This window comes from Oryctolagus cuniculus, chromosome 12 (genome assembly GCF_964237555.1).
Source record: "Oryctolagus cuniculus chromosome 12, mOryCun1.1, whole genome shotgun sequence".
Classification (NCBI taxonomy): Eukaryota; Metazoa; Chordata; class Mammalia; order Lagomorpha; family Leporidae; genus Oryctolagus; species Oryctolagus cuniculus.
Window position 1 is genome coordinate 11,996,700 of NC_091443.1, and position 16,335 is coordinate 12,013,034.

At 55.9% G+C, this 16,335-nt stretch overlaps 1 protein-coding gene across 3 annotated transcripts in view; it reads left to right on the forward strand.

Annotated features, from left to right (window-relative positions):
* The window catches only part of FAN1 (FANCD2 and FANCI associated nuclease 1), a 32,827-nt gene extending 17,868 nt beyond the window's left edge, over nt 1-14,959 (forward strand). For 2 of the 3 annotated variants that reach the window (XM_008269777.3, XM_017348355.3), the window contains 9 exons: nt 2,170-2,301; nt 3,954-4,062; nt 5,321-5,440; nt 9,674-9,838; nt 10,488-10,638; nt 11,968-12,071; nt 12,727-12,921; nt 14,021-14,149; nt 14,622-14,959. In XM_008269777.3, coding sequence (XP_008267999.1) covers nt 2,170-2,301; nt 3,954-4,062; nt 5,321-5,440; nt 9,674-9,838; nt 10,488-10,638; nt 11,968-12,071; nt 12,727-12,921; nt 14,021-14,149; nt 14,622-14,759 — 1,243 coding nt within the window. In that variant the 3' untranslated portion in view covers nt 14,760-14,959. The remainder of the gene's footprint in view (nt 1-2,169; nt 2,302-3,953; nt 4,063-5,320; nt 5,441-9,673; nt 9,839-10,487; nt 10,639-11,967; nt 12,072-12,726; nt 12,922-14,020; nt 14,150-14,621) is intronic. The other variant, XR_011380562.1, reaches the window with a different exon arrangement.
* Nucleotides 14,960-16,335: the final 1,376 nt, after the last annotated feature.

Below are 16,335 nucleotides of genomic sequence, written 5' to 3' on the forward strand. Positions count from 1 at the left end.
GGAGTGGAAAAGGCTTGACCATGATTCGATGGGGGCATAGGAAAGGCCGGATCGCTGGAGGCTCGGGTGTTTGCCAAGGTGTTGATGGGGGGACGGAGGTGACTCCACTGGGGTCAGTTCGTGGGGTGCCAGCAGCCGCTCAGGTGACACTGCCCTCTGGTGTTGGGCATACTGTCAGCTGCTCAGGGAGGGATTCGGCCTCCAGAGAACTCTGGGAGTCACTGGCATGCGGGGGGCACTGGAAGCTGTGGAGCTGAACGGGGCCCTGAGGAGGACGGAGAGTAGGAGCCTGCACTCGGAGAGCAGGGGGAGGAGGAGCAGCCTGGTATGCGGGAGGGATGCTGGGGGCTGGCAGGAAGCCTCTCAAGGATGAGAGACCATCGGCCCGAAGTCAGCAGAGAGGCAGGCACACCTGGGGCGGAAGGAGGCGGGGCTTAGCCAGCTGTGTGCGGTGGGAGGCCTGGGCAGGGGCAGCTCCAGAGGCACCTGGTTCCATGCGTGGTGAGCGTGAGGCCGAGGCAGTTTCCTCGAGTTGTGTTTGTCGGGAGGGAGAGCGGCAGGTGTGCACAAGAGGGCTGAGGACAAAGGAGGGGCCGTGAGCAGAGCGGGGCCTGCAGCCATGGGAGCTCAGGCCCTCTCCTGGCGTGGCTGGGGAAGCAAAATGACAAGGAAGCCGTCTTGCGGGGTGGGCTGAGCTGCAGCACGAAGTACCTGCACATTGGAAACCTGTGGTCTTGGCTCAGTGCAGCCAGTCCCCTGGCCCTGTCATTTTTTTTAAGCAAAGTTCAGGGCCCTGGAGACAGGCCAAGAGGAAGAGGTGCCCGTGCCTGGTGGCCCAGGTGGACAGTGCTGTTCCCAAGGAGCGTGACACTGGGTTCCCGCTGGGAGTGCGGGCCCAGCTGGGGGCCTGTGAGCCGGGGAAATCGCTGCCAGCAATGCAGGGCTGCGAGGGTTGGAGGGCCAGCGGGTGAAATGCTCGCAGTCGGGTTGTTGAGGGCGACGGTCACTGAGGAGGAGGTTCCGAGTGGCCGGGGGCATGTGAGTAGCAGGAGATGGAGGTAGGGGTTGCTGGCCAGGAGGTCTCAAGGTTGAGTGTTCTGTGTGTCCTTGCCCGTGTGCTGTGTTGGAGTCATGGATGGGAGACAGGGAGGGAAAGCAGGGCACCCAGGTGGCGTCTCCCAGAGTCGACAGAAGCAGCCCGCCCCTGCCCAAGGCCTCAGCAGCTTCCACGGAGGAGGGAGATGATGAGGGAGCCCGAGTGGGCAGGAAGGATGCCCAGGGCTGAGGATGTACCACCCCTCACCGGGCAGTCGGGAAGAGGCGGCCGCCCCTGGTTGAGTGGTTCCACAGCAGCAGGGGGAGGTTTGGGGCAGATGCGGGTGAGTCTTCCTGCGTGAGTCCAGAGGTGATGAGAGCTGGCCCGTGGCAGGGAGGCCTCAGGAGGTGAGGCGTGGTAGGGTCCCCCCACCCCTTGGATTAAGCTGCAATGCTGAGTGTGTGGGGGCTGCTCTGACCGAGTGCGGGGCCGGGGCGAGGAGGGCACTCCTGCCCGTCCGTGGCAGCCTCCACTCAGTGTCTCTGCTGCACCCTCTTCTTAGTGGCCCCGCAGTGGTGCAGTGGCAGACCACCAAAGCATTGGGTCTCACAGCTTGTGAGTGACATTACACACGGGCAGTTTCTTTTCCTCTTATCTGCATGTCTGTACACATCGGTAATGCATGCTTTGCTGTGAGTCCAAAGCAATGATTATGTACTCAAAAGTGGTACAGAATCCTCGGTCAAATGTCTGCTTTTGCATCTAAAGGAGCAAAGAGAAGTTGTCTGTCTGCGGCTGAACGCAGGCCAACATTTCAGCATCCGCATCGCCCATAGAATGTTCCTGAAGTTAGTTTTGAAACATCCTAAGTAAAAGCTTGGTTGGGCATCATCCTCGGGCTACCTCTGACTGCAAATGATTCAGGTTATCAAATCTAATCTTAGTGTAAATCCACAGGAGATCACATGTTGGCATGGCTGCAGCCAGGTTGTCGAATGATGGAATGAAGGCGTGCCAGACGTTGGGAATGATGATGTTTCCGAAGCGACCTGTTCCCTCAGGATCACTCTTGTGGCTGGGGAGGGGTAACTTGTGGAAAGGCTCATTCCCATCTGAGGCTGCCTCTCCCCCAGGTACGCAGCGGCCGTGCACATGCTGAGCGACATCTCCACCGCCATGGCCAACGGGAACTGGGAAGAAGCTAGGGAGCTCTCTGAGCGTGCAAAACGGGAGTGGAGTGAGCTGAAAGACCACCCTTCCTTGAGGTGAGAGGTTTTCTTTTTAGGTACCTGCCACAGTTTACTTCCTGACCGAGCTGGTGCGGCCACTGTGGTTGTTCGTGACCGACGTTCTGCCTTGGCTCTGCGGTCAGACAGCCGTGGCGTCGCTCGCGTCTGCTGCTCGCTCTTCATGGAGTCCGAGGGCAGCGGGAAACAAGCACAGGTCTGAGAGTTTAAGAGAATTTTATGAAACTCCCACTCCCGTGCTCGCGACAGCGCACATAAGCCAACACTGGGCTTTGGCTCGCCGTCCTTGTGAGTGGCTTCGCTTGGTCCAGCTGCATTTATGTGAGGGAAGCGAGCCCAGGACAGGGCACGGGACAGGCACCAGGTCTGTTCTGGTGGAAACTGAAAAAGGCCACACCAAGTGAACGTTCACCTTTAAAGGTCCAAGTCCACAGCACGTGGCCTTCTGTTCTGTTGGATTGATGTTGAACACCTTTAGTATTTGTTTTCCTTTGTTACATAATGCTAAGGAAAATTAGTATTAGCAGATGCCTCTTTAAAAAGCACATTTAGGATATATATATATATATTTTTTTTTTGACAGGCAGAGTTAGACAGTAAGCGAGAGAGACAGAGAGAAAGGTCTTCCTTCTGTTGGTTCAACCCCTAAATGGCCATTATGGCTGTGCTGCATCAATCTGCATCCAGGAGCCAGGTGCTTCTCCTGGTCTCCCATGGGGTGCAGGGCCCAAGCACCTGGGCCATCCTCCACTGCACTCCCGGGCCACAGCAGAGAGTTGGACTGGAAGAGGAGCAGCTGGGACAGAATCCGGCGCCCCAACCAGGACTAGAACCTGGAGTGCCGGCGCCGCAGGCAGAGGATTAGCCTAGTGAGCTGCGGCGCCGGCTAGGATATGTATTTTATAACGAGATAAAGTACTGACTTAACGATCATAGCCAGGAGGCTGGGTTCCTGGAGAACGAGGCTGATGAGAAAGACCAGGCAGCCCGCAGGGGCTCGGGGGCGGCAACTGCTCTGTGCCCTGCAGTGCGGGAGAAGAGGATGGCTGGGCTCCAGGGCACTTCCGGTGTGCACGCTGGGGTTCAGGTTTCTTACAGCTTTCACAGCTGCACAGTGCTATTCACCTTTTGACTGAACCATTTTCAAAGGTAAAAACCATTCTTCGTTCGCAGGATTTAGAAAACCACAGGCAGGCCCAGGGTTTAGCCCGCTGTTGTCCGCTCACTCCACTGTCTCAACAACCGGGGACGCAGTGGCCGCCTGTGGGAGCACAGTGTGTGCTCCAGACAGCTGGAAACACAGGCACTTCCCGACTTAGAGAGGTTGGAGGACGCTTTTTCAACTTCAGAGTGGTCAGAGAGCCTGATGTGTTCTGCAGGAAGCCCACTTGGACTTTCCCCAGGCTAGACCCAGGCCTGAACCTCTCGTGGTGCCCAGGGGGAGCAGCCAGGACTGGGCCGCGTGCTGTGTGCCAGGCCGTCCTGTGCGGCAGGCGGGGTGCGCTCAGTGCCTTTCCCAGTTAGCATCCTTCCAGCCTAATGATGGGCGTATCAGAATGTACCCCCTTGTCAGGCAAGGAGCGTTTGTGTTAGAGTATACCTTTTAGAAACATAGGAATTCTGTCGCCTTTGTCACTGCGTGGAGTTGTTAAACTACGTTTCTGTCTTAGGTACCACGAGGGTTTGCCCCTCTTTCTGCGGTGCTTCACCGTTGGGTGGATTTACACGAGGATCCTGTCTCGGATGGTGGAGGTACTGCAGAGACTTCACCTGTATGAGGTGAGTGTGAGGCCCCGCCCCTTCCTCCTGAGGGACCTCCTGCCGGGCTCCCAGCAGTTCCCACACACTCAGTCAGCTCACAGTAGTGGACGAAAGTCATTTAACGCAGGCAACCTGCTGTCTCTCGGGTAAGCAGAGAAGAGGTGCCAGAGACGTGCTTGCTCACGTGTTGGGGGTCTCTGCTGGACGGTGTGTCTCCCTGCCCCAGCCAGGGTCTCTAGCTGTAGCCTGGGTCTCTTTCGGAGCTCGCTGTGAGCTCTAGGGGGTCTCCCAAAACCCTAGAGGTGGAGATCTCACGTCTCCTTATGCGTCCTCGTCAGCTCTCACGCATTCTCTGGAAATAACTTATAATCTCAAATAGGAAATCTCCTTTCTTTAAAACTAACATTGTGAAATTGCTTTATTTCACTTTTTTTGTTGTTGTTGTGTTTGATATTTGTATAAAGGTTGAGCATCCGTTATCAGAAATGTCAGAGTGTTTCAGATGTTTCAGATTTTTGAGTTTTTTCTGACTTTGAAATACTTGTTTCAATGTTACTGATTGAGCATCCTTCATCCAAAGATCCAGAATTCTCCAAAACCCAGAGCGTTCCGTGCTGAAGTGCCCGTTTTGGGTTTTGAGGTTCGATTAGAGATGCTTGGCCTGCTGAAAAGCAGCGATTCGCACAGAGGATGCCGGGTGGGCTCTTGCCCGGGGCGCTGGAGACCCCGACGGGAGCCCCAGACGGACTCTCGCAGTGCTGGGTGTGGGCTTACGCCTTCTTCTGGGGCAAACCTTTCGTGTTCCACAGAGATTCAAGAACCACAGAAGGTTAATATCTAGAATGGCCAAACACGCTGTCCATCAGTGCAGCCCGGAGGAGTCCCTGTGGAGGTGGCTGTTTGGCTGCAGACTTCCTGTTTACTGTCCTGCCTGCCCCAGATCCCTCTTACGACCGGTCCGTACCTGCTGGGTTCTCGGAAGCTTGCAGGTCTGCCAGCCCTGAGCGTACTCGAGTGTGGCTCCACCCGGGCTGCCACGGCTTGCCGAGAGCCTCATGCCCAGGCTCAGCACCTGCAGGCAGGGGCCTGAGTGAAAAGTGGGGATGTAGGGTGCCACGGCCACTCCAGGGGGCATGGCCGCCTCCACCCTGTGAGCCCCAGGTCCTTGGCCGTGGTTTAGGGTGGAAAGCTGTGAGCCGATCCTCTTAGCTTCTAAATGTGATTACACTGGATTGCCTCGGGAGCTCCTGAGCGCTCTCTGTTGTTGTCGCCGTAGGAAGCTGTCAAGGAGCTCGAGAGCCTTTTGTCTCAGAAGATTTACTGTCCTGACAGCAGAGGCCGGTGGTGGGATCGCCTGGCCCTGAACTTGCACCAGCACCTGAAGCGCCTGGAACTGGTACTCGTAGCAAAACACACCCTAGGCTCTTTATACTCCCATGTGAATTTTTAGCGAACTTTAAATCCTTAACAAATGTCACTGTAACGAGAACATTTATTTTATGAATGTTCTTCTGTCTGAATTCTTGCAAGCCCAGAAGAAAGCCCAGGGGCGGTAAGGGAAGCATCAGCATGAAGACGGGAGACAGCTGCCTTCTGCTTGCTGATTCGGGAGATGGGTTGGCAGTGGACTCTGCACTGGGACTTAGGATTTAGGGTCTGGGGACTGGGGGAGAGGGAGAGTCCGATGCCTCAGCCCTGGGCAGGTGCCTTCAAGGAAGGTGTTTAGTTTTGCAAAAGGTGGTTTTTATTTGTTTGTTGCACGGAGCCTCCAGGTAGAAAGATGGATGAAAGTAGGTTCCCCAGCTTGTCCTATTCCAGGTGGATTTGCTGTGCTGCTGGGATGTCAGGCAGGCTGGTTTTTCTAGCCAGTGCCTGTGTGCCTGGGGTGGGATCTTAGGGACTTGAAAGCGGAGGGATTGGTTGCCTCCAGGACAAGCAGGGTGGGGAGGAAAGCAGGGCAGGGCCCCGAGGCTGCGGCCCTGAGCCCAGCAACAGTGGCTCTTTGTGCGGCTGCCTGGAGTTCCACTCCCCGTCTTCATCCCAGCCAGCCAGGAGTTGAATGGAGGGCACTGTGCTGCTGGGAGCTTTGGTTTTTTCCAGAGGCCCATTAACCGAAGCAGGGTGATGTAGGCGTGGAAAAAATTGGCCACGGAATGTGGAACTGTGACATGGCTTGACAGCCTTAAATGAACAAGCGCCTTGTGAGCCAGTGTGCTGGGGAGCGGCCCTGGAGTGGGCGCGGGCTTCCTGTCCTGCCCGTGTTTACAGCAGCTAACGTAGCAGGAGGAAGCCCCTGTTAGCCCAGAACCAAGTATGGGATGGAAAACGCCGAGTGTTGCTGCCGCGTACTTTCAGTGACATGCGGGCTCTCGGATTTTGCAGATTTCCCTGTGTTCACAGTTGCGTTAGGAGTAGTCTGGCCTTCACAGGGAGGACCTGCACGGAGCTGGATTTTGAGACTGATGGGAAGAACACCCTCGTTCCCTTGAACCTTGCCCCGCAGTCGCCTTGGCGGCCCTTGTGATCCCTGCAGTGTGTTCCTGCCTCCCACGTGCTTTGTATCCATCCCCAGCAGAGCCTGAGAGCAGAGCGCTGCTTCCTGCAGGGTCCCGCAGCCCCAGGGGAGGGGTGCGGCCGGCCGGCCATGCCCTCCTGTGGCCAGACCCCTGCCCTCAGCTCTGCCGAGCCCGCTGCAGCCTCACATTCTCACGTCTTGACTTCTTTCGGCCGTTTACCTCCTGGTGGCCTGAGCCCTCACTGATTTTTAAGTTTCCTTTCCCCCTCCTTTTTCTGTTGTGTAGTACAGTATAACGTAGATAAAATCTGCCGCCTTAAGTTTTCAGGTGTCCCGTTCAGTGGCGTCAGTGCTGCTCGGCCACCACCGCTGGCTGCTCCTCCCTCCAGAACTGGAGCGGGGTGGGGGCATTAATTTTCACCCCGGGCTCTTGCCAAGCACAAAGCATTCTTAGTGCTGATGTGAATAAGGTCAGTTTTATTCAGTAGGTAAGAAAGTGAACACACACACACGTGCATGAATGCAGGTTGCCCCCACACAGACTGGGCAGTGGGCCGGGGGGGGGGGCAGCGCCCCAGCACCCCCTCAGTTGTGGTCTGGTGGAAGAGAGAGCGCGAGCACCCAGCTGTTGGCCTTGCTTCCGAGGGGCTGCCTCTGCAGGAGAGAAGCCACCCGAGGTTCTGTGGTCCCTCCGGAGGTTCCGTGTGGAGCTTCACACGCGTATTTTCATGGCCTCTTCCCCCCAGATAAAGCAGGTGCATCTCAGAGAAGGGGGTGTTGTGATAAGTAGCATAGAGTCGCCCTCGGGGCGGGGGTGGTGGCAGTGGCTTGTAGGTGCCTCCAGCTTGGCAGACCCTCACCTTGCTGCCGCCTCTCCTGGTCAGAACCAGTGAACAGCCCCTCCCCACCTTCTCTTCCCCCAGCCTCTTGGTGAGCTCTTGCCTTTTTTAAAAGACTTACTCATTGATTTCAAAGTCAGAGTTACAAAGAGAGAGAGAAAGAGAGAGGGAGACATCTTCCATCTGCTCACCCACTCCTCACATGGCTGCGGCAGCCAGGGCTGGCCAGGAACTTCTTCCAGGTATCCCCCCATGTGAGTGGCAGGGCCCAGACACTTGGGCCATCCTCCTCTGCTGCTTTTCCAGGCCATGGCAGGGAATACACTCGCAGTCCCTGCTGAGGGTGACTGTTGCCTTGTTTGCAGAGGAGCAGTGGGTGAGACAGTCACAGGCTGTCTGAGCAACATGGACTGCACTCCAAGAAGCATACTTGTTTGTTTGTTTGTCTAGAAACCTTTTAAGTAAGGGCTACAAACTTCATGCATTTCATAAATACAACTTTAAGAACGTAGTGATTCTTCCCACCATACCTGCCCTCCTACCCCTCTTCCTCCTCCCTCTCCTATGCCCATTCTTCTTTTTTACAAAGATCTGATTTCAATTAACTTTGTACACATACAATTAGCTCTGTACTCAGTAAAGAGTTCAACAAATTGTATGAAAAAAAGACAAAACTGCTCCTCAACAGTCAAGACAAGGGCTGTTCAGAGTCATTGTGTCTCAAAGTGTCAATTTCACTCTGTAGATGACCTGTAAGGTGCTCTATTAGTTATCACAGATCAGGGAGTCCTTTTAGGACTAGCTTATTTCACTAAGTATGATGTTTTCCAGTTTCATCCATTTTGTTGCAAATGACAGGATTTCTTCCTTTTTTTTTAAACTGCTATGTAGTATTCCATGGTATACATATCCCATAATTTCCTTATCTAGTCTTCAGTTGATGGACATTTGAGATGATTCCATATCTTAGCTATTTTAAAAAAATGGACATTTTTCACCAAATGTATTTGAAGAATTGGTGGATTTTAAAGTATAAATCTAGTATCTATTTGAGAGGCAGGCAGAGAGCTCCTCTCTACTGGTTCATTGTCCAGATGCCTGCAGCAACCAAGGGTGTGCCTGACTGAAGCTGGGAGCCAGGAACGCAGTCCACGTCTCCATTGTGGGCGACAAGGACCCAACTCCTTGTGCCATCAGCTGCCACCTCCCAGAGCGGGCATTAGCAGGAAGCTGGACTGGGAAGCAGTGAGGTTAGAATCTAGGTACTGTGGTATCGAGTGAGGCCTCCTCACTGCTCTGCCAGACCCAGCCCCATAGTTTTTTGGTTTTACTTTTTTGGGTTTTTAAAAAGATTTATTTATTTATTTATTTGAAAGGCAGAGTTACAGAGAGGCAGAGGCAGAGAGAAAGAGAGAGAGAGAAAGAGAGAGAGAGGTCTTCCATCCACTGGTCCACTCTCCAGATGGCTGCAATGGCCGGAGCTGCACCGATCCGAAGCCAGGAGCAAGGAGCTGCTTCTGGGTCTCCCACGTGGGTGCAGGGTCTCCCACGTGGGTACAGGGTCTCCCAAGGACTTGGGCCATCTTCTGCTGCCTTCCCAGACCATAAAAGAGAGCTAAATTGGGAGTGAAGCAGCCAGGACTCAAACCAGCACCCATATGGGATGCCAGCACTGTAGGCGGCAGCATTACCTGCTATGCCACAGCACTGGCCCCCCATAGTTTTTCTCATAACATCTGTTTTTCACTGATTTCTCAAGTGTCCTGGTACAAGTAGTTCCCCTAAACCTTGGGTTCCACTCCCTGGGAATAAGGAATCTGGACCAGCCTTCTGGGTCCTGGTTGCCTGTGAGATTGACCTTGGAACGCTGGTGTGTGACACCTGGCCCCTGCGCTGCAGATTCTTATCTGTGGACCAGGGCTGGGTGCACAGTTGCCTTTAAAAGTTTCTCGGGTGATCCTGACAGCCACTGAGCCAGGTTTTCCTCTCGAGTCCGCAGCACAGGCGTCCCTGAGGTCCCGTCCTCGGAGGTGGTAGCGACAGGGATCCAGGGCCCATGCGAACAGCAGGCCAGCTGTGCTCTAACGCGTAGACATTGGCCCGGAGCGGATCGTGTGTTCAAAGCGGCAGGTCTCAGGATACGGCCTGCACGTCTAGAAGTGCTTGTCACTCATTTGCTAACTAGCAATATTGAATAACTAGCAGTGGTTTTTCCTGTCAAGCTGACTAGTGGAAGCTGCCACAGGTCCTAACGTGTGATTTTGCTGTTTGCTAGGCCATTAAGTGCATTGCTGAAGGGCTGGCAGACCCAGACGTCAGGACAGGACACCGGCTGTCCCTCTACCAGAGAGCCGTGCGCCTGCGAGAGTCTGCAGGCTGTAAGAAGTACCGGTGCCTCTTCCGTGGGCTCCCGGAGATAACCGTGGGAGAGGTCAGGCATGTAAGTCGGTGTCCTCGGCGCATCGGATGTGTTTATTTCCTTATTTGAAAGGCAGAGTTAGAGAGAGGAGGAGCTTGATCTTTTGTCTGCTAGTTCACTCCCTAAATGGCTGCAAAGGCTGGGGCGGGCCAGGCCGAAGCCAGGAGCTTCATCCAGTTCTCCCACGTGGGTGCAGAGGCCCAAGGACTTGCGCCATCTGCTGTTGCTTTCCCAGGCGCGTTAGCATGAGCTGGATTGGAAGTAGAGCAGCCAGGACTTGAACCTGCACTCATATGGGACGTGAACTTGCAGGTGGTGGCCTAACCTGTGCCACAGCCCCGGCCCTGGTGCTTTGGATTTCAATGCATTCTGACTGGAAGCAGCCTAACAGCAGTTTTTAGAGTGTTGTCTGGGACAGGGACAGGGCCGTTGCTGCTGTGTCCCTGTCACGCCCTCCTTCTCGGAAGGCTGGGCTGGCCACACCCCAGGTAAGTGACCGAACTCCTGAGTGGGAACTGGCAGCACTGGGGCCTGGAGGTGGCTCTGGGGCCGGGACAGCAGAGTTGGGCTCATGGCACGAGCCCTGCATGCCGAGTCCTCAGGACGCAGGCAGGGTGTCAGGGCCTTAAGCTGCCGTGAGGCTCACCGTGCCCCTCTGCTGCCCTCCTAGGTGACCATCACGGGTAGGCTGTGCCCGCAGCGTGGAATGGGCAAGTCTGTGTTTGTGATGGAGACTGGGGACAGCGCCACCCCCACCACGGTCCTGTGTTCTGTGGAGGAGCTGGCCCTCGAGCATTACAGACAAAGTGGCTTTGACCAGGGTAAGCCGGCAGCCCCCACCCCACCCGGCCACTGTGTGGTGAACAGCATTGCATGGTGGCTTGTCAGTAGCAGGACACTGTCATCCGTCTGTCCTCTGCCCACGGTAGGAGATGCTGCTCCCCGTGGGAATGGGGAAGGTGACTGGGTTTTCAAGGTCATCTTCCCATTCCGTCAGGAGCCGCCACCCCTTGGGGCACGGTGCTCTCTGGTGGCGGGGCAGCACGTGGACCTGTCTTTGCTCTCCAAAGGCTGGTACTGGGCGGGCATGGGACGAGGAGGGCCAGAGGACTGCGGGGAGCCTGATGGATGGGCGGGGGCCAGGCTGCTTCCGAGGGGTGTGAGCAGGCCCAGAGGCAGGGCAGCGCCGGGAGGCACTGGAGGGATGTGTTCCTGGGTGGTGGAGCATCAGGGGCCAGCGAAGTGGCTGGAGAGAGCAGCGCTTGGAATTCCTTGCCAAACGAGCTCTGTCCCTCTGAGGAGGCGAAGGGTTTCCTGTCTCCCCGTCTTTGTGGGTGTCTCTCCTGGGAGCCCAGAGGCTGCAAAGGACGATTGTTGGTGACACTGATGGAAGTGACACCAGTAAGAGAAAAGCACCATTGGTCCCCACTGAGCCGGCTTCTCTCTACCTTTCACACGCTTTGGTTTCTTTTTTATTGGTGGGAGAGGAGGAAGGCGTGTGTGTGTGCATGTCTGTGTAGGTGTGCTGGAACTGTCGGCGTGTGGTGTTTGCCCACTGCCTGTGTGTGTTCACGGCTGTTTGTGTACAAGAGTGAGAAGCCCCTGTGGTGTGCTGATGAGCCTAGAACCTAGAGAACTTGGCTGAGGACAGGGGTGTGATACCCCGGCCATGAACCTGTACCTCAACTCCCCATTTCCTTGCAGAGCCTGGCGACCCCCTGCCTCCCTGCTGGAGGACGGGGAGCTGACCTCTGTTCTCTCCACCTGCCACCCACCGTGTGTGCGTCCTTAGCGTTCAGGCGGCAGCAGCGTGGCGCCTGGGCAGTTGAGGAATCAGAACAGTCCCTGCCAAGTCCAGGGATGCAGGGCAGCTGGCACTGCCCCGCCTCCTCCCGGCAGATCTTGGTTGAGAGGATTTATTCAGGCTGCCTGTGTGGACTCTGCGCCGGCCCAGCGCCCCCAGCAGGGCCTCTGCGGCCTGGGAGGGGCCTCTGCCGTCTCCTGTGGCGTGCGTGCAGGCTGCTCACTGGAGTTTAGAACCCAGCTTTGTGCCTTGGAATGGGGCATCCAGTGTGTCTCTTCCTTCCTTGCACTGGGGTGCTGTGTTTGCAGACAGAGCTGATGGGTGCCTGTGTGTGCCTGTGTCGTAGGGATCCACGGGGAGGGGTCCACCTTCAGCACCCTGTGCGGCCTCCTCCTGTGGGATGTCATCTTCATGGATGGGATTCCAGACGTCTTCAGAAACGCCTACCAGGTACCCCGGCTTGCTGCAGCCCACAGACCTTTGTGTTTTATTAAAGATTTTCTTATTTGAAAGTCAGAGTTGTGGGGCAGAGGGTGGAGGGGAGAGGTCTTCCATCCGCTGGTCCACTCTCCAAATGGCCACAGTGGCCAGGGCTGGGCCAGGCTGAAGTCAGGAGCCAGGAGCTTCTCCCAGGTCTCCCACGTGGGGGCAGGGGCACAAACACTTGGGCCGTCTTCCACTGCTTTCCCAGGCCATCCGCTGGAAGCTGGATTGGAAGTGGAGCAGCCTGGACTGGAACCGGTGCCCATATGGGATGCCAGCCCTGCAGACAGTGGCTTGACCTACTGTGCCACAGGGTCATCCCCAAACATGTTTTTAAGCCTTCGCTTCAGCCTGCCCTGGGCGTCTCTCAGCCCAGCTCCGTGCCAAGGGCTGTCACATCAACTGTTACATGTGCCAGCCACGGGGGCAAGTTGCTTCTCTAAATAACCAGCCTGATAACGTGCTCTTCCATCAGATTACACATCCGATCGTGTTTACACATTTGTGAGAGGGGTACGTGGACAGCTCGGCCATGTCCAGACTGCGTAGGTAGCAAACAGTCCTGTGAGGGCTGCAGCTGGCTGCAGGCCCGCAGGCGCCAGCTCGCTTCCCTGCCCCGCAGGCCTGCCCGCTGGACCTGTGCACGGACAGCTTCTTCGCGAGCCGGGGCCCGGCCCTGGAGGCCAGGCTGCAGCTGATCCACGACGCCTCGGCGGAGAGCCTGCGAGCCCAGGTGGCGGCCACGTGGCGGGCCCAGGAAGGCAGAGCGGCCGCCCTCGTCAGCTGGGATCGGTTCACTTCTCTCCAGCAAGCTCAGGTAAACCACTCGCCTGTGTGGCAGGAGTTGGTCAAGCCTCCCTGGAGCTGAGTGTCTTTTAGGCACCTGTAGCAAGGCACACTTTGGCACATGTGGCACACGTGGCACAGACGCACGTGGAAGCCACCTGTGGGGAGCCCGAGGCTGTGGCGTGCGCCACGGCTTCTGCATGTCAGCTGTGGCGGCCTCCTGGGTGCTATAGATCACGCCACAGTACTCGGCCCTCACCCAGCGTTAACTCCTGTGTGACAGCTGTTACGTCGCACTCTTCAGGGAATAGTGGCCAAGTCGAAGTCTGTCTTGGTTTGCTACGGGGTTTATTTATTTTTTTACCTGAGTATTTTCTGTCCGTGGATGTGGAAGCCCTGGGTACAGAGGACCACCCGAACCTGTATTTGTAGATTAGACGTGTGTGTGTATGAGAGAGAGCGGGAGACACCCCTGCCCCCAGCTCAGGTGCCAGTGTCACCGACAGGAACAGGTTCAGGCGGAAAAAAGCCTCAGTTGTGCCTTTAAAAAAAATTTTTTTTTAAGATTTTATTTATTTATTTGAGAGGTAGAGTTACAGACAGTGAGAGAGGGAGAGAGGTCTTCCATCTGCTGGTTCACTCCCCGGATGGCCACAACAGCTGGAGCTGTGCCGATCCAGGTCTCCCCTGCCGAGCCAGGTCTCCCACGCGGGTACAGGAGCCCAAGGCCTTGGGCCATCTTCCATTGCTTTCCCAGGCCACAGCAGAGAGCTGGATGGGAAGAGGAGCATCCGGGGCTGGAACCAGCGCCCATATGGGATGCCGGCACCGCAGGCGGAGGATTAGCCTATTGAGCCGCGGCGCCGGCCCCAGTTGTGCCTTTTCTACCCAAGTTAGGGTTTCTGTTGCGGGAGCTCTGGCCCGGCAGGACTCCGCCTCCGGGAGTGGCCGCAGCCTGTCCCTGAGCGCTCGCTCCAACTTCCTTTGTCCTCACCAGTCCCGGGTCTCCGGGGCAGAGGTGCGATGAGTGACCCAGAGCTTGCAGGGGGATTCCCGCAGGGCAGCTCTGGTTTGCACTGGGGCCCTCTGGCTGCGCGGGGCGTGGCTCACCACCCGTGCTTTGTGTTCAGGACCTCGTCTCCTGCCTGGGCGGCCCTGTCCTCAGTGGCGTGTGCAGGCGCCTGGCCGCTGACTTCCGGCACTGCCGAGGGGGCCTCCCGGACCTGGTGGTGTGGAGCTCCCGAAGCCATCGCTTTAAGGTGGGTTGAGTCCACGTCCAGTCACGCTGATAGCTAACAACGGAACCGGAGGCCTCGCTGCCGCCACCGCGAGGCAGCTTGCGTGCGAGCGGAAGTCGCCGTCCGAGGGCTGCACCGCGGTCCCCAGAGCCACTCTCGGGCAGTCTCGCGGGGGTGGACGCCACCTGGGATGCCCTGCGTGCCTGCGGGGGCCTCGCCTGTCCCCCACCCCCGCCACAGGGCCCTGCTGGGGGTTTTCTTACCGAATGTTCAGATTCAGAATACACACACACGATTGGGGGGCGGGTCTTAGAAAGTTCGTGGAATTTGCACATCTTGAAACAACTACGAATGAATTTCAAAAATTCGTGTTTTAGTTCCATTTTTCTTCAGATGTTTTGAAGTTCCCTTGCAGATGTTAGTGAAAACTGTAGCCTGCTGGGATGGCTGCGTGTTTTCTTGAGACACTAACTTTTTAAAACTTCCCTTCCAGCTGGTGGAAGTGAAAGGCCCCAACGACCGGCTGTCGCCCAAGCAGGTGATCTGGCTGGACGAGCTGCAGAGGCTGGGCGCCGCCGTTGAGGTCTGCCACGTGGCTGCGGTTGGAGCGAAGAGCCAAGGCCTCAGCTGAAAGCCACAGAACCAGTACTCTCTGGCCATATACTGATAGGCTTTCAAAAGCATAAAGCAATGTATTGTGTTTAATTTTTATTGCTGTCCGTTATAAACCAATGGTTTCACGACTCACTGTATAGTGTTGGCATATTGTAAAACTTGCTGTTTGAATGCACTGATCCTACACAGTAGGCAATAAACGTTTCAGAAGGTCAACACTGTCGCGGCCATGTGAGGAGCTGCAGGCTTCCGTGCTAGGCTGGACTCAGGAAACAACTGACCCGAGGTGGTGCACAGCTTCAGGTTCTCACGCAGAATAGCTCGCTGGAATGGAGGTGCCTGGTTCATCTAGATTTTTCTGCTGCTTTACTCATTTAAGCTGTTAAACATTCTTGTTTTATGTTTATGCATGAGGGTCAGATGAAATTCTGATCTCTTTAACAATCTAAAAAAAGAAAATTCAGATTCTCGTCAAGTTGCTTACCTGCCTAGGACGCGTGTCCGTGCCTGCTCTCAGCAGCAGGGCTGGATCAGCGGAGGAGCGTGCTGGCCTTGCAAGCACAGACCTGAGGGGCAGGCGTGCGGTGGCGTGGTCAGAAAGCTGCTTTGGCTGCCTCATCCCATGTTGGAATGCCCAGGTTTTTGAGTCCCGGCTCCATTCCCAATTCTAGTTCTTGCTAATGCACATGGTAAGACGCAGCTGGGGCCGGGCCGTGGCTCACTTGGCTAATCCTCCGCCTGTGGCGCCAACACCCCAGGTTCTAGTCCCAGTTGGGGGTGCCGGTTCTGTCCGATTGCCCCTCTTCCAGTCCAGCTCTCTGCTGTGGCCCGGGAAGGCAGTGGAGGATGGCCCAAGTGCTTGGGCCCTGTACCCGCAAGGGGGACCAGGAGGAAGCACCTGGTTCCTGGCTTTGGATTGGCACAGTGCCAGCCATAGCAGCCATTTGGGGGGTGAACCAATCAATGGAAAAAGACCTTTCTCTCTCTCTCTCAGTATCTCACTCTGCCTGTCAAAAAAAAAAAGAGAGAAAGAGAGAGGCAACTAGGACCAGCACTGTGATGTAGTGGGTAAAGCTGCTGCCTGCGGCACCAGTATCCCATATGGGCTGGCTCCTGGTTTCTGATCCAGCTCTCTGCTGTGACCTGGGAAAGCAGCAGAAGATGGCTCAAGTCCTTGGGCCTCTGCACCCACATGGGAGACCCAAAAGAAACTCCTGGCTCCTGGTTTCAGATTGGCATAGCTCAAGCTATTTAGCCATCTGAGGAGTGGATTAGCGGATGGAAGCTCTCTCTCTCTCTCTGCCTCTCTGTAATTCTGCCTTTCAAATAAACACACTTTTTTTTTTTTTTTTTTTGAGGCAGCAAGTGACAGCCCAAATAACTGGTTCCCTGCCACCCACATGAGAGTCGCTGGCCTCAGCCTGGCCCAGCCCTGCCAGTGCAGGCATTTGGGTGTGGACAGCGGATGGGATTTTATCTAATAGAAAACATCCTAATGAGTAAATTAGGGGTGATTTGTACATTGATATAATAATTGAACAGGATAGTGCCTTACCACTGCTGGAAGGGCCCAGATTCGGGATGGTGGATGG